Source organism: Papaver somniferum, chromosome 5, assembly GCF_003573695.1.
Source record: "Papaver somniferum cultivar HN1 chromosome 5, ASM357369v1, whole genome shotgun sequence".
NCBI lineage: Eukaryota > Viridiplantae > Streptophyta > Magnoliopsida > Ranunculales > Papaveraceae > Papaver > Papaver somniferum.
Window position 1 is genome coordinate 104,270,362 of NC_039362.1, and position 23,386 is coordinate 104,293,747.

General features: G+C 36.3%; 1 protein-coding gene across 1 annotated transcript; it reads right to left on the reverse strand.

The window, feature by feature from the left end:
* Window positions 1–13,077: 13,077 nt before the first annotated feature.
* Window positions 13,078–15,867, reverse strand: LOC113282353 (heterogeneous nuclear ribonucleoprotein 1-like). Its single transcript, XM_026531338.1, has 6 exons — window positions 15,554–15,867; window positions 15,038–15,078; window positions 14,785–14,948; window positions 14,573–14,672; window positions 14,290–14,459; window positions 13,078–13,909 (listed from the first exon to the last, which is right to left on the reverse strand). Exons 1-6 carry the CDS (start codon window positions 15,682–15,684, stop codon window positions 13,406–13,408), a joined length of 1,110 nt encoding a protein of 369 aa, XP_026387123.1. The 5' UTR covers window positions 15,685–15,867; the 3' UTR covers window positions 13,078–13,405.
* Between the last annotated feature and the right edge of the window lie 7,519 nt (window positions 15,868–23,386).

A 23,386-nucleotide genomic window follows, 5' to 3' on the forward strand; every position in this document is an offset into this window, starting at 1 on the left:
CCCACAAAGATTTGGCAATTAAGCACAAGTTCAAAAAGAACTCTCCCCCATAAAATGTTATTCCCTAAAGTACAATAAAGGCGGCCTTTCTTTCACAGGAAAAGAAGGAATTCTTTGGACATAACCAAATCACATGAAAACGTGAATTTGAATCCAAAGTATTTAATTGATATATTCACAAAAGAATTCATGATTAATCCAATCGAAATGCACAATTAAATTAACCACAAGAAAACTCATAATTAATTCAATCGGAGTTACACAACTAAATCAACCACAAGAAAGTGATCAATTCAATTGGTCATGCTCGTCATAAGAGAACTTACGGAGCAACAACTAAACTGACCACAAGAGAATGATCAATTCAATTGGTCATGCTCAAACATAAGAAAACTTACGGAGAAACACAGTATATGCACAAAAGTGTGGATCGGAGATTGACCAATACTGCGGAATAGACAAGGATTCATTCTATTTTCCATCACTATTTGCACAATGACATACAATAGACTTAATCCTTGTAAACAAAAGTTTTATCCTTTCTTCCATCAAACAGTGACATAAAAGGCTTTAACTTTTGTAATGTCAAAATTTCATTCTATCTTCTATCAATACTTTCATACCAACATAATAGAGATAACTTTTGAACAAGTATGGGACAGTCACAGGTTCACGGACGTAAACAACATATCCCATAACAATTTGCAATATATAAAATCATAAAAATTAAAATTGCAAAAAATCATCTTCCAAAGAACTTAGATTTGAAATAAATAAATCTAAAAACATTGAAGATGAAAATCGTTGGACATAGCTATGTGTACTCATAATAATGGCTATTCCAAACCCTAGTTATTCTTCTAAAAACATAAAAAGAAGATTTACTAGACATTGAGAGCAAATCTAAAAATCAAAAAACACTTCTCAGGCAGAGATCAGAGTTCAGGTATGGGGGCTTCACTGGTACCTAGACCTTCAAGTTTTTGACTGACAGAGTTGACAGCATCTTCAGACATGGCATTGAGGCGATCCTTAAGTCGTGTCCTCATAAGAGCAATTTCAGAATTGACATTTATCAACTCGTTTCTTAACACATCAAGATCTTTGAGAGTGTTAACAAGTAACTTCTTTGCATCATTAAACTGATCAATAAAGTTTCGAACAATTTCATTAGAAATCTCTTCATCATCCTCAAAATCTGAGAAGTTACCAGGAGATTGAGAAGATGTGTCATCAACTTCCACTAGAGAATTTACCTTCTTCTCTACGAGTCAAAAACCTTTATCAAGAAATCCTCTTGGAAAAATACAAGTTCCAGGCGGAGAAGCCATTCTTGATGAAAACGCAGCCTGAGTATGCGTACTTTTTAAACAGGGTTTGGTATTTAATAGATTTCACAGGAACCAGGAGATTAGGGTTTCTAAAGTAGGTACGTAGTATGTAACAAGGATACCCGTACGAACACAAACTTGGCCCATTATCCATAAACAACTCAAGAAGAGAAGAGCTCAATCAAAAAAAAACTTTTCAACAAAGAATGTTTACATATGTGAGAAGTTTCACAGATCTTAGCTCAATAAATTTTGTATACTCATATGAGAGAAAATTTAGAGCATAAGAGTAGCAATTTTTGATACACAAAATTTCAAACAGAAATTAAGAAATTAAAAGCTTTACAAGACAAACACAAATACTTATGCAAAAATGTTTGTGATTGATAATCCAGCTAAGAGCGATAAGAAAATAGCTAGAGAGTCACAAAACACTTTGCCATCACGTATACCTGACTATATCTCACTCAACCAGGATTTTTGTGAGTGAAATTTCAACCTTGTGATTAATTATCACAAGTATGAGCCTTGATCTCATTAAATGAACGTTGTTTCTGGTTAAACCTCTTTTTCCTAATCTTTGGAGGAAAACCATTATGATGTGAAAAGTTATCATAAAAATTGCTATCATAAAAATATGACACATAGTGCTTATTCTTACCTGAAGATTTTTGCCCAGAGAGGGAATAGACAGTCTGTTGATAATTTCTTTATATCCTTCAATTATCCCTTTTAAGTTGTCTTCCATACCTCCATTTCTGCTTCCTTCTTCTGGTACCTTTTTCACATCATGCACAACATTGTCTCCCTTTTTGAAAGAAGAAAAACCATGAGTTCTTCTTGATCGAAAAATATTGGGGAGTCTGTTAAATTCTTGAACATTTGAAGAACACCTCGAACTAACTTTCCTGGTAGAATACACAGGGTAAGTACTAAATCCAATTGTTTTAGACATACGAATGTCAGTTACACCTTTGAGAATTAAGTCTAAGGTGTATTGAAGACGACTGAAAGAATTGTCATTCAACCTATATTTCCTATTTTGTTCACCATGACCTTTTGAATCACAAAAGAGACATACTTCCGGATCACTTGAGTGATTAGAAAGAACAGACTCAACACTATTGTTGGGAGACTTCTTCCTTCCAAGTGATGTGGACATTCCTTGATTAGAGGAAGATACGACCACATTATTTCCAACAGGAAGGGATTTCTGTTTTGCTTCTGAGACAGAGACTTTTACAGTTTTATCAGAAGCAGTTGGTATTATGGACTCTTTGGAACATTCTTGAACAGAGAGTTTATTCAAAAGATGTTCAATTTCCAAAGCATCCTTTTTGAGGTCTTTCTCAATGAATGAGGTGTTCCTCTCGAAGACCCTTTAGAAGAGATTCATGCTTACTAGCCATACCAACAAGGACATTGACTTTGTGTTTCAATTGATTGACATTATCATCCTGGATCCTAAAAAGTTTTAGAATCATTCAAATCTCTTTGGCTGCATTCCTTTCAACTTCTGAGTCAGACTCGTCAGTAAGTGTAGTCAGGGAAACACTTGTCAATGTACGTTTGTTTCATTGGAACACTAGGTTCATCTATATTCGAGATTGACAAATATTTCTCTTTAATAGACTTCATAGAAACAGAACTTTTATTTCTGGCGATCACAATATCGTCCATTCCTCAGATCGCTACAAACACAAACTTATAAAGTCTTTAACGTGTTTGCCTGCTCTGATACCAATTGAACATACGGGGGGTCTAACAACCACACCCAACAATTCGTTTGGCAATCTGAGAGGACTTACTCCAATACACTTTCTAGAGAATCAACTAGACAGTCAGACTCAATCTAGAATAAAGTATATCAAAAAGTTTAATATCTCCAACTCTTAATTCAATCCGCAATTAGCAAATAGAAATTTGCGAGCCCGATTGAATATAAGAGGAATTAGTTGAACGATACCAAAGACCAATGTCCAAGTGTCAATCAATGTAAATCAACAACCAAAGGTTGGATATTCTAATTGATTGATCTTAACGCACAACCTGTGATATTTCAATTATATAACAAAATATAACGCGGAAAAGAAATAACAAAGACACCAGAATTTTGTTAACGAGGAAACCGCAAATGCAAAAAAAACCCGGGACCTAGTCCAGATTGAACACCATACTGTATTAAGCCGCTACAGATACTAGCATCCTACCAATTAACTTCGGACTGGATTGTAGTTGAACCCTCATCAATCTCACACTAATTCAAGGTACAGCTGCGCTCCTTACGTCTCTGATCCCAGCAGGATACTACGCACTTGATTCCCTTAGATTATCTCACCCACAACTAAGAGTTGCTACGACCCAAAGTCGAAGACTTGATAAACCAATATGTCTCACACAGAAAAGTCTACAGGATTGAATAAATCTTTCTCCCACGGAAATACCCAAGAGTTTTTTTTCCGTCTTTTGATAAATCAAGGTGAACAGGAACCAATTGATAAAGCGGACTTATATTCCCGAAGAACAACCTAGTATTATCAATCACCTCACAATAAACTTAATCGACTAGCGAAACAAGTTATTGTGGAATCACAAACGATGAGACGAAGGTGTTTGTGATTACTTTTCTATCTTTCCTATCGGAGATATAAATCTCAAGCCAATTTTACAATTGCACTCAATAACGATAGAAACAACAAGATCAGATCACACAACTACAAAGAGAATAGTTGGGTCTGGCTTCACAATCCCAATGAAGTCTTCAAGTCGTTAACGTACAGGCTCTCGAGAAAAAACCTAAGGTTAAAGGAGAATCGACTCTAGTTATGCAACTAGTAACACACAGGAGGTGTGGGGATTAGGTTTCCCAGTTGTTAGATTTCTCTGTTTTCAAATCAGGGTTTGCAATCCAAGTTACCTTGGTAACAAAGCATTCAATATTCACCGTTAGATGAAAAATCTGATTCAACCAAGCTAATATCTTTCAACCGTTAGATCGAACTTAGCTTGTTACACACAAATGAAATGTACCCTCATTTAGGTTTATGTAACCGTACCCAAACGTGTACACCATGTTGGTTCACAAATAGTTAACCGAGGTTAGCCATATGATTACTCTCATATCAACCTTATTCATCTTAACCACAACTAGTTCAAATGACTCAAATGAAACTAGTTGAAGAGTTGTTCAATTGCTATATTCTCATGGATTTATACAAGAACACAATTGAAGGAAAATCGGTTTGATCCACTCGAATCGATACATGAACATTATAGCCACGGTTTGCAAAGATTGCATTCCTTATTGATAAATGTTTTAGGTTCATGTACAACCGATTTTAGAAAGTAACCACTTAAGTACGCGTACGGGTATGCGTACTTAAGTAACCGAATTTGAGTTTATTTTAGTTTTCAAACTCAGCAAAAATTCACGGACATGAACTTTTCGCCAGTATGCGTACGGGTACGCGTACTTAGGTAACTGAATGAGTTGGATTTGAAATTCCAACATCAGCATAAATTCACGGACGTGAACTTCCGCCAGTATGCGTACGGGTACGCATACTTATCCAGTCTCCTACAACCTTTTAGTATACACACAAGTATGCATACTTTAGGCTCTCGGTTTTGGACTTATACACTAATGTGCGAACACACTATGCTTATATCCAAAGATGGTTACAAGATTCTAAACTCTTTATTTCAACCATTGAAACATTCTTCTATAATGACAATAGCTGTTTTCACACACTATTAGCATCAAAGCAATTTTCAAGATATTGAAATAATCATTATCGAAACATTCAAAGTCTTTCACCAAATGATTGTATCACACAAACCATGTAAGATGTTACTCGGCAACTTTCTCATGATATAAGATGAACTTGGTCGAAGCGAAAGCTTACCAACACATATTTCGAGAAATATGTAAGCGAAATATACTCAACTTGAAATCTCAAATGTGTATAGAGAAACCATATCGTAACACGACTTATGTTTCAATATAGGAGATAGAGTAGAAATAAACTTTCCAAGTGATAGATGATTTTAAGTCTCCACATACCTTTTGTCGATGAAGTTCCACGAGCTGTACTTAGTAGTTCTTCGTCTTCAAGTGATAAGCGTCGTGAAGTCTAAGCTCAACTACACAAACTATGTCCTAGTCCGAGACATCTATAAATAGGCTAGAAATCAAGACTTATAGTTTTGATCACTAACATTGACAAACATGCTTGAGATAGCAACGCATGCGAGTTCGACTGAGCAGTACTCTAACAGTAAGTCTTAAGGAAATTAAACTCTGAAGAATCTTTAAGGAATTATGTGTTGGGGTTTTGTTCCGTATATAACACTATATGGTTTAAATTGGACTTTATGTGACCGTTTTTGAAGCAGAAACAGTGATCTAATGTTTTTAAAACTGTGGCTAAAAGGTTATTTCTGGTTTTGAATGTCTACAAGGTTTGTTTGGATTAGGAAACTTGTATGACGGTCTGGAGGAGTGTTTTCCAAGTTTAGGTTTTCCTAATTAAGGTGGAATACTATTCTTAGAAGTTCTCTAAGACTTGGGGAGCAATGATGTAACTATTATATAAGAGTTATATGGTGAGAAGAAATCATTCTATTGAATAATTCTATTGGAGAATCCTCTCAAGAAAGAGAGTGATCGAGGGTCACAGCCGTTGTGTCTTACAATGGTTGGTGATGGGTTAAATCTATATGAGAAGAGTAATCTAGGGTTTCTAGGGTTCATATGGGGGAAGCTAGAATTCATGATATTCTTCATGTTCTTGTCTAAAGTTGAAGCAACCATGGCGGTGAAGGTTTATGGAAGAAGAAGAAGAACAACGGAAGAGGTAAACTCTTCATAATACGTCTTGTTATTTCTAACGTTTAGCGCTAGTGGGTACATAACTAGTTGATTATATACAGTGTCGATGTAATAACTTGTTATGATAATGAAAGATTCTCGGAGTGGTTTTGGCCATGGATGTAGCCTACAAAGGTGAACCACGTAATCTTTGTGTCGTGTGTGATTGTTTATTATCGTATTGGTCATATATTCTTGCTAGTATCATTCGATCATGCTAATTTAAAAATGTAAGAGAAGGATCCAAGCTAAGTTATCTGAAGCAGGATGTTTCATGGAATTGACTTCTATGGGACGGTTCGAGATAAACGTAACCTCGGTTTCCCGACATTCTGGTGTACATTATTAGAGATATTGTCTTTGTCCATATAGTCAGATCGCTTCAAACACTGAATTATTATGTCTTAACGTGTTTGCCTGCTATGATACCAATAGAAAACACCGGGGTGCCAAAATACACCACCAACTTTTTCTTAGGCAATCTGTATGGACAAACTTAAATACAATTCTGAGAGTTCAACTTAATGAATCTCAATCAAGATATAATATTTCGAGTTGCATCTCTTTCTCCCGCAATCAGAAAGTTTACAAAGACTAGTCTATGAACCTAATTTACATGTGAGAGTACTTGGGTGATTCCAAAGATCAATTTCTAAGTAATCAATCAAGTCGTATCCAACAAACAAAGATGGATGTGTCTACTTGATTGATGTACAACCTGTGATATTTTAATTATAAAGGTAAACAATATAATGCGGAAAAGAAATAACACAGACACCACAAGTTTTGTTAACGAGGAAACCGCAATTGCAGAAAAAACCCCGGGACCTAGTCCAGATTGAACACCAAACTGTATTAAGTCGCTATAGACACTAGCCTATTACCAATTAACTTCAGACTGGAATGTAGTTGAGACCGAATTAAACCCTCACAGCAATTCAGTTACAGTCACACTCCTTACGCCTCTTGAATCCCAGCAGGACTCCGCGCAAATGATTCCCTTAACTGACGTCATTTACAGCCTAAGAGTTGCTTCAACTCAATTGAAGACTTTAAACCAATCTGCTTCCCATAGATAAGCCTATATGTGTGATTTCCTTTTCGATCGTAGATCAAGGTGAGACTGAAAATCGATAGCAATAGACAAAGTCTAGCTAACCTCAAAATCCGGACTTATGATATCCGAAGTGCAGCCTAGATTATTATTCACCTCACAAATATTAAACGTGTGATATCAATCAAAGTCTAAGACGAAGAGAACTTTGATGATTTTTTATCTATCTTGTTCAAGTGAGCAGCTCAACAATCGAACAAGACCAGGATACCCGATCTATCAAGATAAGCAATAGATGGACCTGGCTTCACGAATTCCTATGAAGTCTTTGTAGTCTCTAAGCCCTAGAAGGGTTTTAGGAAGAGGACGACTCTAGTTTACAACTAGGACACACCAAAAAAGTAGTGTCGGGATTCAAAGATCCTAATTGATTGAGGTTCCCCTTTTATAAACTTTCAAAGCATAGGTTGCTTTAGGTTTAAGCTAAGATATCTTTGGAACCAAGCAATGAATATCCACTGTTAGATGAATATTTGAATGTGATTGACATATCACGATATACACTTTGGTTAGGATTAATCGGAATCGAACCGTGTATAAAGACCACGCTCATGAATGGTTAGCCGAAGCTAGCCAACTGAACTATAAGCTTGAGCATTTTCATATACCACTTAAGACTTTACCTTGAGTCACAATCATGTGATTAAATATGTCTATAGTGCCTAGTTAACAATTCGGTGTACGGGAAACGTTTGGGACGGCATACGTACGTGTATTATTCGTTTCGACGGAAGATAAATTAGATCCACTCTTCGGTCAACCAATTTTAATTCGGGAATTATTCCAAACGGCATACGTGCGTGTATAATTCGTTTTATATATTTGAATACGGGAGAGAAAATTCGGCCTATAAATAAAATTAAATTAATAAGTATTTGTAGATTTTACCGAGAAAAAATGATGTTTTATGAGGAGTCTGTGGAGAGGTATGAGAATTTTATGGTTTAAATAGAGTAATATATAAAATATATGAACTCTGAATCAAAAATCAGCTTGTGGAACTGTGGTTAGACCTATTGTACAGAGAGCCTGACGTCTCAGGTTCGATCCCTTTCCTTTACAAATTTTTTTGCCGTATAATTCGGTGGAAAATTCACGTATAATTCGGTGGACTCAGAAAATGCGCGAACCCAGGTCGGGTTGAAAATTCATGTATCATCACCAAAAATGCGCGAACCCAGGTCGGGGTTGAAAATTCACGTATAATTCGGTGGACTCAGAAAATGCGTTCACAAATTTTTTTGAGTATAAATTAATATAAAAAATCAAGTGACGTGTACCCGAATTACTAGTGGAATTCGGAAAATTCACGTATAATTCGGTGGACTCAGAAAATGCGCGAACCCAAGTCGGGGTTGAAAATTCATGTATAATTCAGTGGACTCATAAAATGCGCGAACCCAAGTCGGGGTTGCATTCGAACCCGATTAGTACGGTAAAGTTCGGATTCAGAACTATTCGCGGATAGTTCGCTGAATTATTAACTAGGCTATAGTGTCATTAGAGATTATTCAAATGCTAATTATCTTGGAGTAATAAATTTATGTGCATATGAATTTAATCGACATGGTACCTAGGCTTACTAGGTACAATATACTTAACCTGTTCGTGAACAGTTATGTTATGGTATGTGTACCGGTATGTATATCTTAAGACATGACCGAGTTCCGGAGTACACATAACTTTTCCGATACGTTTACTGGTATGGATACCTTAAGAAAAAACCAGTTTCGGAGTTCACATAACTTTTCTGGTACGTGTACTGATATGGATACCAAACCGGTTCCGGAACCAACAGTTCCTTTCTAGTATGCATATAGGTATGCGTACTGATCCGGTTAACGAGTTCATAGACTTTTCAAGGTATGCATAATGGGTATGCGTACCAAAAAGTTGTTCTCAGCATATAGCTACTCATGTACGTGCATTAGGTACATGCACTACGGTTCCGGAATTATAACAGTCTTGTAGTTTGTAAGACTGGTATGCATACTGTCTTGTATCCGAGAATAATAATAGTTATATATTTCTCTTTAAATCAATTCGAAACATTCCCAAATAACATCAATGACATGTATCACTATTTCAGGCTATTTTTGAATGGTAGTCTTGAATCATAATTTAGATTACGAAAGATGAATTGTCCTTGACTGAAATTCATCAAGTATGAACAAATGTTCATTAAGCTTAGTCATATATTTCGAGTACTAATTACCACGATAAACTTGACTCGAAATTCTTTGTATGCTTACAATAGTCTAATTAGTTATGCGACATCGTCTCATAGATAGAAAGATGAATATAACTTGAGATATAGATGGTTCAGTCTTCACTTACCTTTTATTTATGAAGTTCTCCAAAAGCTTCGGTTGATCTTCGCCTTCAAACAGTAGAACGCAATGATGATTATCGTGATGTTCGTTTCTCAACTACATCTTCTATCTTAATCCGAGACTTCACTAATTATAGACTAGAAATCAAGATATAGTTTTGACAACTAAATTTGACAGCAAGATTGAGATAGCAACACTTGTGAGTTCGACCGAGCAATACTCTAACATATTCAATTTAGGTTTATTTGGATTATTTCAGTTTCCAAGGTATTCAATTTTATGGATATAGATAAGGCTGCGCACGAGCCGAACCATAACCGGAGAAACAGATCAAAACCGATAAACCCGAACCGGAGCCAAACCAGAACCGACTAAGGGGGTACATGTAACGGTTCCCATTTTCAGAACCGGTATAGAAGAGGGTACAGGTACGGGTTCTACCATGGTTCCCGACCGAACGGGTACCCAAAGAACCGATCAATATTAACCAGTGATAAAATTTATAAAATTAAATCTTGGATATTGATTTTAGGTTAAGAGTAAATATCTTTCACTCCCTACATATGTTTTTCTTCTCTCTTCTCTTTTTCGTTGTACCACCACCTTCTTCTTCATCACAGAGACATATACCACCACCATCATCTTCTTCTTCTTCAGATGATTATTCAAGTCCAAGATAATACCGTTCAATTTGTCGTTATCTTCTTCTTCTTCTTCTTCTTTTGTTTCTTTAGTTCTTCTACAGGTAATTCATCTGATGTTGGGTGATCCAGTTATAAACTGATTTAGGGTTTTATTTAACTAATTGCATGTTTGAATCTTTGTTGGATTGATTTAGGGTTTTATTTGAGATTGATTTGAACTGATTTAAGGTTTGAGATATAAATGGAAATGGAATTTGGTGATTTTGTATGCAACCCAGGATTTGATCGAATTGCAGCTCATGGTACTTGATTGAGAGGGAACTGGTGGTGTTCGGTGGTCGAATTGGTGTTGATTTTCTTCAATTATTGGAATGTTTGTTGTTGCAAATGTTTGAATCTGCTTTGGGGTATGGATTGCAGACTAATTGAAGATGAGGTTTATGTGGACATAAAAGAGCAATAGAGCAATTGGTGTGGTTGAATGGGATGGAGAACAAAGAGGCAGTATCTTGAGTACTCACGTGTTTGAGGTTTGAAGATGATAATAACATAATATATTCTTTTTTCCCTTAATAGTTCTTTGTTAATAGAGACAGAATAGATAAAAAAAATGTATGTTGCCTATTATGTTTTTTTGGTCTTTATTACTAGAGTGACAAAAGAAGGTATTATGTATGTGAATCAAAATCACATGTAAAAACCGGTACCAGAGTGGAATCGGGCCAGTCTTACAGGTACAGATACCCCAGAACTTGGAACCGTCAGTAAGAGGTATAGGTGTCGGGTTCCTAAGAAACCTGGATTGTACCACCCCATGTGAAGCCTTAAATATAGACTCCATAAAAATCAGATTTTTATGGATTGTTAGCAACCCGAGATTTTTGTGGAATCTTATGGATATTACAGGGAAAAATATTTACATTAGTTTTTCCAACAAATTTCAATCCAAGGCACGACACTTGTACGGAAACTTGCGGATTCTCATATATTAGGCACGACACTTGTACAGAAACTTGCAGATTCTCATACTCCATCTGTTTCAAAAAGACAATCCGCTTTGACTTTGTCAAAATATTAAGGAGACCATAATAAATTACTTAACTACCCTTAATTATTTACCTATTTTATGTTAATAAAATTGCAAGTATTAAAAACTGTCTAAAATTGTTAAGAGGATTGTAAATGGGAAATAAAAAAGGAAAATTAAAAAATATCGAATTTATGGAGTATAAGAGCCACTCCAATGGAATGTGTGTGAAGAAAAAAAGTCCTAATCCACATAGGATCCACAACCATATTTATAAAAATCCATCTCCAACCGATTGATGTGAAGGTGATGTGGCAAAAAAAAACTTAGACATCCTCTAGGTGAACCTCTAGTCTTAGGCATTCACCTAGAGGATGTCTTCTCATCCTAGTCACACTTTTATTAATAAAAATCATACAAAATTAAAAATGGAAAGGATTTTAACCAATTGTATGCCTACAAATAAGTAAAAAAATAATTGAAATCTTTATGGGTTGGAGATATAATTTTATTTTTCCTGATATTTAGGATTTTATACTCAAAGAATGTCTTAAAAGTGATGCCACATATGAAACATCCACATTCAATCGGAGAAGCTCTAAACTCTTTAGGGAATTTAATTCTTGGAGTCAAATATATTGTCTTTTAAAAGGAATGAAGGATATATTTGTTTCCTTAATTAATTTAATTCTTGGAGTCAAATATATTGTCTTTTAAAAGGAATGAAAGATATATTTGTTTCTTTAATTATGCGGATTCGGTCAAACTACTACTATCCGTACCCAAATTGCCGTCCCAAACTACTACTATCCGTACCCAAATTGCCAACTAGGATTCAGACTCGTTCAACAGTTTACACGGCGTTTAACCCACAGACATGCATAATCGTTCGCCGTCTCCTAGTATTTACAAGGCGTTTTGGGATGGTGTAAATTTTGGCACGCTGCTTGATGAAGACCAGCTTTTCAGGCTCTTTTTAAGTTCCCTCGCTCTATCTAGAACGAGGGATGCATCAGCTGAACTCAAATAAAGTATAGAAAATTAAGTACAAAACCATACATAAACAGGACTCATTTCCAAACCACCCAACAATAAAATTTAAAAAATATGTATATATATAGAAAATTAAACATAAAAGAGAACAGATAAACAACTTGCCTCACATGCATCAACTGAATTTACAATAACAAAAAAGTTGCCATTTAGATTTTAGGGCCAAAGCTACAGGTTCTTGTATTTCAATCTAAAAACAAAGCCCCCAAAAAATGAATTAACAATTTCCCTCTGGCATCGGGCATCTTGTATTTCTATACAAAAAGAAAAGGAAAAAGAATAAAATCCAGAGACTTCCAAGAGGCCCTTGGGCTGTACTTAGAAAGTGAAAAACAGTTTGAAAACAAGTCAAGAAACACTTGAAATACCCATCAAGATGGGACAACAAGGGTTATAAACAAGAACGAAGGCCACACTACACTAGGCCATGAAAAATGTAAAAGGAAGAGGCTCAAACATACTGTACTACTACTGTGGCGCAGAACAAAAAAAAACTTGTTTGTAATTCCCAAATATTACTATTTCAGTTGGGCCTTAAATCAATGAGTCAATAAAAAATTTCAATTAACTCATCCTAATACCTAGCCTCAGATGTAAGGACTAAGGAGAACAAAGATTCAAGAGGGTATGAAGGTACAAATCTAAATATCCTAACTGCCAAGATCGATCTACACAGAAAGCTAAAGTAAGATTTCAAAAAATAGGTTTCTAAGAAGTTCTTTTTTACTTGAACAACCAACACATCAAAGAAAAGATTAATCATCTGATGTTCATCTTATCAAAGAGAGTATATCTAGAAGTTAAGAAAATTATAAATAAACCAAGCAGTAATACAAACTAAAATAAATAAGAATTCTAAGGGTCGCATCATTAAGCTAACAATAGAAGACTAAGTCCTGTTTTGCTAAGGATCACATCAGTAAGCAAGATGACCTACCCTTCTCTAGCCGCTTGAAGCTAACAATAGAAGACATAGAAGACTAAGTTGTTCTGCTTTGTTCTTCAACGGACCATTACTGCTATTGGAATCCCTCTACCTTGCATAAGGATGGTAACGACCACCACCACTACCTCCATAACCACCTCTATTTCCATATAGGGAGCTTCCACCGCTACCTCGGTAGCCACTCCCAAAGCCTGCATCATAGCTACTACCATAACCACCAGCACCGCCACCATACCCACCATAACCCTCACCAGCTCCTCCACCATAACCACCTCCTAGATCATAACCTCTACTGAAGCCTCCGCCATAACGGCCTGCATATCCTAGAGAAGGCTCTCTATAATCGCCTAGACTGCTACCACCATATCCATATCCACCACTGAATTCACTAGTGCCATATCCTGCATAGCCCCCTGGTCTACCCCCATATCCCCCGCCTGACCTATAGGACCCACCACCATACCCATCATAAGCATCCCCAAATGCACCAGCACCTGCACCACCATAAGTACTGGGCCTAGAATTGGAAAAACGCCTGGGTGGTGCCAATGGCGGGTTAGATTTCTTGGGTTCTGCTTTCTTGATCTCCACCTACAACAAAACAAAAACATTAACCTAGACTGCCAGATCCACACACCCCTCTTATACCTTGTACAAGAAATACCCGTCACACCAAAAAACTATTAGTGACCAACAAAGTAAAAGCAGATAGCTTCCATGACTACCACCCACCATCAACCAAAAAAAAAAACTAAATATCCTATCAACAGCATCAACAAAGATTCCCCAATCTTTGGATATAAGGTGTGAATATAACTTCTTGTTTTATCATATTTTGTTAAAAAGGATCCAGAATTAGAAGTGCCAAACATTTGAGACAGGTGAGAAATAAGCAAAAAAGTTAATATTTTGGTAAATAGAAAAACTATGCTACCAATTTGCGCAATTTTCCTAGTAGGCTCTAAACTAACCTGAGCTCCAGCAAATTCTATCTTGTTCCCTTGAGACAGGATGTTATCAACAGATTCCTCACTATCAAATGTAATAAACCCAAAACCCCGAGAACGAGTGCTTGCATGGTCCCGCATGATTTGATGTTCCTTGACCTCTCCAAACTTAGAGAAAAACCCACTAAATTCATCTGGCACATTTGAAGAAAAAATTGATATCAAAAAGGTGACACTAATGGTAATGGAGAACCACGCTGACTCAGGGTATGTAAGAAAAAACTGAGCACATTAAACATAGAACCACCTTCGTTTACGCTAGTAGGAATGCCGCCCACGAAGATCTTTTTGGTCTTGAAATCCTTGGATCCCATGGTTCCCTTAGGTATGGTCCGCTTGATTTCAACCTACAAAAGAAGGGGAAAAAAATCAAAAGTTAAAATCCTAATTGCTGTAAGGCTTCTGCGTAACACATAAGGAAACAATTATACTCAAAAACCACACAGATCCGAATCATACTTGTTTTTTATTAATAACATGAGTATCTTCGATAACTCTGTCAACTACAGAGGCATCTGCATAAGTCACAAAACCGAATCCACGGGGCTGCCCACTTACTCGATCTTTCATTATCACAGAGTCTGTGATTTCTCCATATTTACCAAAATGCTTGGTAAACTGAACTGCATTGAGCACAAAAAGAGAAAACATGAGAACAAAACCAACAGGAAGCAGTAACAAGAAAATTGAGGGCAAAAATTTTAGAACTTACGAGGAGTAGTCTCCTTCGCTAGACCACCAATAAAAATCTTCCTGAAAACACCCATAAAGTAGATTGAGAATCATTGAATAAAAAAACCCAGTTGCATAATAAGACAGCGATAATCACTCTCACAAACAAAATCTTTCAATAAGTTTAACAACAGCAGCAGAAAAACCATGAATCGGTGGATTGGGTGAAGAGGCATGCAATACTCCATTAAAAAATAATCTTGAAAGCGATAAACGATTTGCACAAGTAAGAATCAGTCATAATGGTCAAAATCAAATAGAGCAGCTAAAAGCTAAGGGTGTCCAATCTAGGGCTTTTGTTATAATCATTTCTGCAAAAACAAGGAATTAGCAAAGCAAGTTCCTCTAGTATCAAATTTTCATCAAAACTAGAACCAAGATTCACTAAAACGATCAAGAATAATTTTTATTTTACCCTATAAAAGGGCGATAACAAATAATGATTATACGAATCGAAAAACAAACACATAATTAACAACAAAAAAAAAAAAATTACCCAGGGCTAGCACCATCTCCGGTATGATGATGATGGTTTTGGTGAGGTTTCTCCTCTCCTGTATGGTGGTTTAGGGTTTTAATATCGTTAGTTTCTCCATCAGAGGAACTCCCGTTCGCATTGGGATCCATCGTTAGGTTTACAAAGAGGATAAAAGAAAAGGAGAATGAAAGGGTAGAAGAAGAATATTTCAGACGAGATGTGGTGGTGATTAAAAGAGGGATGAAAAAGGTTTGAAGCAGAGATAGAAGGGGAAAACTAAACCCTAGATAGAGTTCAACACGAAAGAAAGAAATATTATATCCCTCAGAGAAATTTGTGTTTGGGATATATACAAATTTTGGAAGTCTAAATTTGGTAATTAATCAACCGACGACCACTCCTTTTGGAAGTCGGTAATGACACGAAAATACTTTTTTTTTACTTGGGGCAGCCACTTCTATAGGGTGATACAAGGGCAAGTCGTCTGGACCTGGTTCTTATTTTGGAACGATTTTTTGGGCACTAGCCCATTTTGGTAGGGGACTACTAATTTTTTTTGGGATGGATATTTGAAGCAAAATTGAGTCACCCTTTATTTTAGTTTTTTGTTAATACCAAAAAAGCCCTTTGTAATTAAATCAGTGTTAGCGTAATGATTAGTTAGTGTTAGTGTAATGATTAATTAGTGATTAGTGTGTTATTAATAGGATAGTTTTGTTAGAATCAGAATTATTGAGAGAGAAGAAGATGAAGAAAAAGAGGGAAGAACCCGATTTTTTTTATTTTGAGTTTGGTAAATACGATATGAGTGATTCTTGAGATTCTTGTGATGATAACTCCTCCTCAGAATCAGAACCTCCTTCATCTCTAAGAGTATTTATCAATACTTCTAACGATCCAGATATGAGTTATTTGTTAGATGATGAAAGCTTTTTACCCCAAACTCAAGCTAACCACCCAAATGATGGATTTTATCATCCACAACCAGAAGATGAAGTTATGGGTACTCAGGTATGGCTCAAATTTAGTTAATGTAGCTTGAATTGTGCAAAAAATTGCCCAAACTGAAAATTTCAGGAACAAATTTCGGCTAGGTCAAAGTGGTTCGGTTACCTAATATGCATTGCGATGTAACCGAACTCTTCTGTATGTGCAGTTCGGTTACTTATTGTAGCAGACGCAAGTAACCGAACTCCATTTTAATGGAGGTTTTTCAGAGTTCGGTTATATTTTTCCAGAAAACGTTGTCGAACTATTTGCTTAGAGTAGACAGATAATAGTTCGGTTTAGTATAGTATACTATTGTGGTTGCCGAACTTATAGTTCGGTTTTGTCGTGTGTATATTTTTGTCGAACTTCTAACTTCGGCAAGGTCGCAACATATTTCTAGTGACAAGATAACCGAACTCTGAGTTCGGTAATGCCGATAAAAATTTTACATTCCTGAACTTTTAAGTGTTTCTTGTTTGTGGTTGTCATTGACGTTGTGTTATTTATCGTAGGTTGAATGTGATCCAATACCAATGGAAAATCAACCTTCCCCAGTTTATATTTTGTACGCGGACACATCCCATCACTACATGAATGACTTGGTATTCAAAGATCCGGCAGAGGCAAAGAGTTGGGCTAGACAACATGCACAAAAATACATGTGCGTATTAGTTTTGGACGAGAATGAATCAAACTCGCTTTGAAATGGTTTGTGAGAGAAGATGTGATCCCGACAAAAGCCACAAGAGTAAGGGTTATGTTTATAAGGGAAAGACAAATAGGAACAACAAAACTTTCTCAAAGAAGATTAATTTCCCATTCAAGCTATCATTTAATCATAACAAAGATTTGGATGGATGGGTTCTCTACCGGGTTATGGAAGGTCGTCATAACCACCATCGTCCAGAGCATCTTGAAGGACATTTCATGGCGGCAAAGCTAACTCCTGAAGAAATAGACAAGGTAGGAAAATTGAGGAGAATGGGTATTTCACCGGTTCAAATGCTCCAAATACTAAAGGAAGATAACAAGGATAACCACTCATCTTTGTCCACCATTTATAATGCAATTGAGACGATTAAAAGGAAGGAATTGAGAGATAGACAAGTGATGCAACAATTGTTTTTCTTGGCCAAAGAGAAAGACTACGCGGTTCAAAAGGATGTGGATTCGGACAGAGAGATAACACAACTCTTCGTTGCGCATCTGACGAGTGTTCAATTGGCTCAATGCTTTCATGAAATTCTAATAATGGATTGCACTTATAAGACAAAAAAGTACGAGATGCATTGTTGAATATTGTTGGGCATACTTCGACGAAGTCACCGTTTACCGTTGCGTTTTGTTTATTAAGGGACGAGCAAGAACCTAGTTACATTTGGGCACTACAACAAGTTAAGGCAATCTTCCGAGGTGATGATATTCCCGGGGTTATAGTGACCGACAATGAAGTCGCATTTATGAATGCAATAGAGGTAGTGTTCCCATTAGCCCATAATATGGTTTGTACGTTCCATATATAGTGTAATTTGATCAATAGGTGCAAGCCAATAATATGTCCACCCAAGAAAAAAGGATATGAGGAGGTTAAGAAGCTACCGGAAGATAAACGAGTGGATGCAAAAGAGAAGGTTGAAAAACAATACGAACTAAATTACGCTAAATGGGTTGCTTTCAACGATGAATGGGAGTCATTGTGTTGGTCTCTTACCGAGGAAGAGTTTTGTCTAAATCCTGCGGTGTTTATCGCCCATTGGGATACTCTCGATTACCCCGATGTTGTATCGTATGTTCTTCGCCAATGGTTGGAACCGCACAAAGAGAGGTTTGTTTATGCCTATACCAACCAATATAAATACTTGGTAAATCAAGCGACAAGTTTGGTAAAGTCGGCTCACCACCGGTTGAAGAATAATCTCTTTGGATGTGTTGATAATTTTGTGACCGTGTGGAATTCTATGGAAAATTACTTCAAGCACGACTATGATAGAATTAAAGAGAAGTTCCAAAAAAACTGTATATTCAAAATGACGGGAAAGTATGCTAATCACCAATTGTTCAAGGGAATCCATTACAATGTATCTCGGCAATGTATGAAGTTGTTGATTATAGAAGTCGAGTTAAGTAACCTCCAATTTGAGTTGTCTTAATCCTCGACCCTTTGTTAAGCTCTGTTTGAAGAAATGCAAGCATCCCAGTGGCCCAAGAGTAGTTGTTCATCTCATCGAGATTCTCCAAAAGTTGTAGATAATGTGCATTCACCTTATTTCCAGAAGTGTCGGGGAAAATGACATTTCCTAGCTGATATAACCAATAAGTGGTGACATGGTGGTTAAACGTCTCCTCGTCCATCACCAGTTTTACCTTATTCACCATCTGAGCTGTCCCTTCAAATTCTTTCTTCAACTTTACCAACTTAAATTTCTTGACCATCTTCTTCAAGGATACATCTGCTTCTTTTGGATTATACTCATTGCCACGTTTAGGAGACCTCACAGCACGTCTAAACTCGCATTGAGCCTTTCTTGCATCCTGTCCTAGACACTTTAGAGCCAATGCTTGAAGAGCTTCATAATGCATCGAGGGGTTGTAGCCTTCTCGAAGACATTTAACTTCTACGGGTAGGTCGGTGATTCTCATGCAATCATCGGGAGTAATTCCCATCTCGCCAAATGGAAGATGCATTGTATATGTCTCGGGATAATATCTCTCGAGAAATGCGGATACGGAAACAGCGTCAAAGTCCTCATGTGCGTACTCAATAGCTCTCCATAACACACATCCTTTAACCTTTGCCTGAAACTCGGCACACTCCTTGGAAAGATCCCATTTGGCCTCCTTTTGACGACGAATAAGACGAATTGCATCATTATGATCCTACGAAAAGAACATTACACTATTAATACTTGAAGAAACATGTCCAAAAGAAAAAAATTGTTTTGTTAGTTAAGAATGAACTTAAGAATATCTTTGTCGTATAGATCTTCGCAGCCCATGAGTATTTGTATCCAAACAATGTTGCCCCTCCATCATTTGGAGTATCATAAGTTGGGCTCATTGGTGACAAACACAACTTAGCAGGTGGAATGTGTGAGTATCTAGCACAAGGCGGCTTCGGCTTCGTTTTCTCTTTAATAGGAACAATTTTTTGCTCTTCTTCATCTTCCTCCTCTTCCTCCTCTTCCTCTTGTCCTTCTCCTTCTTTGCCCTGTCCTTGGTCTTCTTCCTCTACTCTTTGTTCTTCGAACTCTTCATTTCCTTGCTCTTCTTCGTCATCATTCTCTTCTTCAATAACATGAAAAATTGTATTTTCTATCACCTCTTTATTGACATCTTGGATTACATTACGAACATTCTCTTGGTTCACTTCCTGTAATGATCCCCCTCCATGTTTAGCATTTTTAGTACCACGGTTTAGGAAATCCAAATGTACTCTACCACGAGGGGTGGGAGTTCTCAAATCTTCATCTAGGTGGGGATTAGATCTTTTTCATTTGTTCCTAATGAATGAAAACCACATTATTAGCTAACACAGAATAATGTCTTATCAAATAAAATTGAACATGGGATTACATCAAACACAAAATGTTAACAGACTAAAGTTCAGTTATTTGGTATAAGTTGCGAATTCAACGAACTACAAGTTTGGTGTTGACAGACCAAAGTTCGGTTACCCCCTATATATTGCGAAGTAACCGAACTATATTTTATCAAAGTTCGGTTACCTATATAAATTTATCGACTACACCGAACTCAAATTTCTCATATAAAGAAGGAGTTCAGTTACACAATTTTTTTTGCGAGCTTACTGAATTACATAGTTCGGTTACCTAAAAATTCCTAATTTGCCGAACTATTCTTCACATTGAAAGTTCGGTTACCAAAATCTAGGGTTTTCAAAATTTCTCCTAGCCGAAATATATACTGTAACTACCATTTTCTATGGGTTTTGATGATTTCTAATCGATTTCTTCAAAAAAAAAACGAATTAAAAGAAATGGGTTTGAAGGAAATTACCCGCGGATTTGCATTTTACTCGAATTAGAATTCTTGGTTATTGTTGGATGCTTGATTTGGTCTCTCAACTTTGCTTGAAGTTGTTTATCAATTTGAAATTGATTTGGGAGATTCGCTATATTTTCCAGTCCCGGACTCAATCCTTGAATTTTTGGTGTCTGCTTAGAACACATTGTTTATAAAGATGGATTAATCGACGATGAAATTTTTTCGAATCGACGATTAACGTCGATGTCTACGAAGAAGAGGAAAAGAAGAGAAGAAGAAGATGAAGAAGAAGAAAAGAAAAGAAAAGAAGGGTTTTGAAACTGATTTTAGGTTTTAATTTAGTGGGTTAGATTAGTGGGTAGTGGTTCAATTAGTGGGTTATTAGGATTAGTTATAACATTAATTAGGACAAGGATAGATTAGTCTTCCCTAATCTTTTATGACACCCCTTAGAATGTAGGGTGGACATTCCTATCACAAAGTAGTCCCCCTTCACTTTTGGCTAGTGGCCGAAAAATCGTTCTTATTTTTTTCGGGTGTTTTTGCGTGGCTACAACTTAATTATTGCGAAACTTGACCATTATGGTCGTTCTCTTAATTAGAATTTGGAGAGAGAAACACATCTGTTTCGCGTTATATCTAACAGGGTGTTAGTCGTGGGAGATTTCAATGTATTTCAATAGAGTTGGAAAATTCCATGTTAGTCGTGGGGGAATTTGTCAAAATCTTTTAAAGTCTCTGTTAGTGGTGAGAGATTTCTAGGGAGTTTCTAAAACTACCTCAAAATCCCTTAAACTCCCTTGTTAGTGGTGAGAGATTTGATTAGAATCTCTTAAACTCTCTGTTAGTCGTAAAACACTAGAGTTATAGGGAGTTTACAATTTGGGGGAGTTTGAGGGAGTTTCATGATGTTTTTGTGCTTGGACCAAATCTCTAAAAAAACAAGAGATTTCTGGGGAGTTAGGGTTAAACTCCCTCAAATTGTCTAGACTCTCATACACTCCCTCTAAATCCCTAGGAATTTAAATACATTAAAATCTCTCGAACTCTCACACGACTAACCCCCTGTAAGTTTATATGTTTTGATACAGACACTTTGCTTACGTATGTGTATTAACGTATGTTTGACCTTTTATTGTTACACCCCTTTCGCACTGATCACAATCATCCATTACTTTTAACGGCTCTATCTTTTAATGGCTCTACTTCAAGCTTACACTTCCGCAACCGACCAAATGTTTCTATGTCCTGAGATTTTACTTCAACTTACACTTCTGTAACTAACCTTATGCATAAATTTTAGATAATTGAATCAAATCAAAGTTCATATGCGAAAGTACTAACTAATACTAAAAAAAAATCAATTGGATATAACATAGTTTATAGAATTTAGATTACTAACATACTAAAAGCCCAAACTATAGAATTTAGGTTTCCTAAAATCCCAATGTCAGGGAAAAGCATTCTCGTATAAGAAAACAAAACTGAACCTGTAATAATATTTTAAGTTATGCAAATCAAGCTCTATTTGTCCAAGCACAATATTGTCCAACTTTCCGAAGCTTTTTACCTTGCTTCATTTCTCCGAACTGCAAATTTTTCGACCTAAATTATTAAGAAAGTGTGAAGCACATGAAACCACTAAATTAGATCAAACAAATGTCATAATCCTTAAAAATAAAGCTCAAGTAAAATCAAATTCAACTTCAATACAATGCTAATGCTTTCTGCATAATAGAGATACCTATAGAAAAACACAATACAACTACAACAACTTGGGGTGGATGGGATAATTTTTTTGGGAACCCTAAATTGCACAAAACAAAATTGATATTCCATGAAAATATTTGTAAACCCAAAACTGGGTATACTGATTGATATACATGCATTATGATGTTGTCATCTAATTATCTAGACACGTAATTAGATCGCACTTACCTGAAGAACTCTGATTTGGGGAGTATGTTTAATCCTGTCAATTTAGGCTTAATGATTGGAGGACGATTGGAATTTTGGAATTTGAGTTCCCAACTCCAATCGCGAGATGGGGTTTCTTAAACAAATATGTGATCTGTTGAGTTGTAGATCGATGTTGAGTGTTGATTTTGTAAACTGTTATTTCTTCTCTACTGCTACTTCCATTACAAACTTCTTCTCTTCCGCTAATCCATATTCTGTGAATCTACAACTGCGATTGACAGAGAGTATATGGATTTGTCAATTATGTAAATCGAAACTCTAAACGATATTATGTAAAATCAGTGGAGTCTATTTGGGAAGAAAAATTGGGGGGTGTACGAATTGATAGAAAACACGATTAAGATTGCGTAGATTTTGTTTTGGTTTGGCACGATTATGCATTTACCCCTTATGTGACTGATAGCTACGAAAAATTAGGCAGGAAAACAAAAATGCGGAGGGGTAACTTAGTCTGTTCCTGTCGGACGTGTGAAAAACCCATATTTTCTTTATATTAGATAGATAGATAGTGATGGAGTTAGCAGAATGCTCACATCTTGTGTCACATGGTGACTTATCAAGGTTTGTTGTATAAACAGACTTCTTACCTCGTCTGACTCTGGTTCTCTTAGACTTCTTCTTGTCTTCAGGAGTTTCCTGTTGGTTACCCAAAGCCAGATTCATCCTTTGCATGACATTCTGAAGTTTGGAAATTCGTTTGTTGTTCTTCTTGAATTTCCAACACTTACTTTGAACATGATTCGCATTTCCACAAAACAAACAGTTCAACGATGCATTTTCGTTTTGGTGATTTGATTCTTGTTTATCACAACTTTTAACATCCATTATTCCAAAGAGTTATTTGTGCTCACAGTCTTGCTATTGAACCCTAAACCA

Bases quoted from the DNA above. Each gene is read 5' to 3' on its own strand.
- LOC113282353 (XM_026531338.1), bottom strand. From the start codon at position 15,684: ATGGATCCCAATGCGAACGGGAGTTCCTCTGATGGAGAAACTAACGAT. The intron at 14,673-14,784 runs GTATGATTCGGA...CTTCTTTTGTAG, and splicing joins ATGTTATTAATAAAAAACAA to GTTGAAATCAAGCGGACCAT. The intron at 13,910-14,289 runs GTTAGTTTAGAG...GTTTTGTTGTAG, and splicing joins TAGAATTTGCTGGAGCTCAG to GTGGAGATCAAGAAAGCAGA.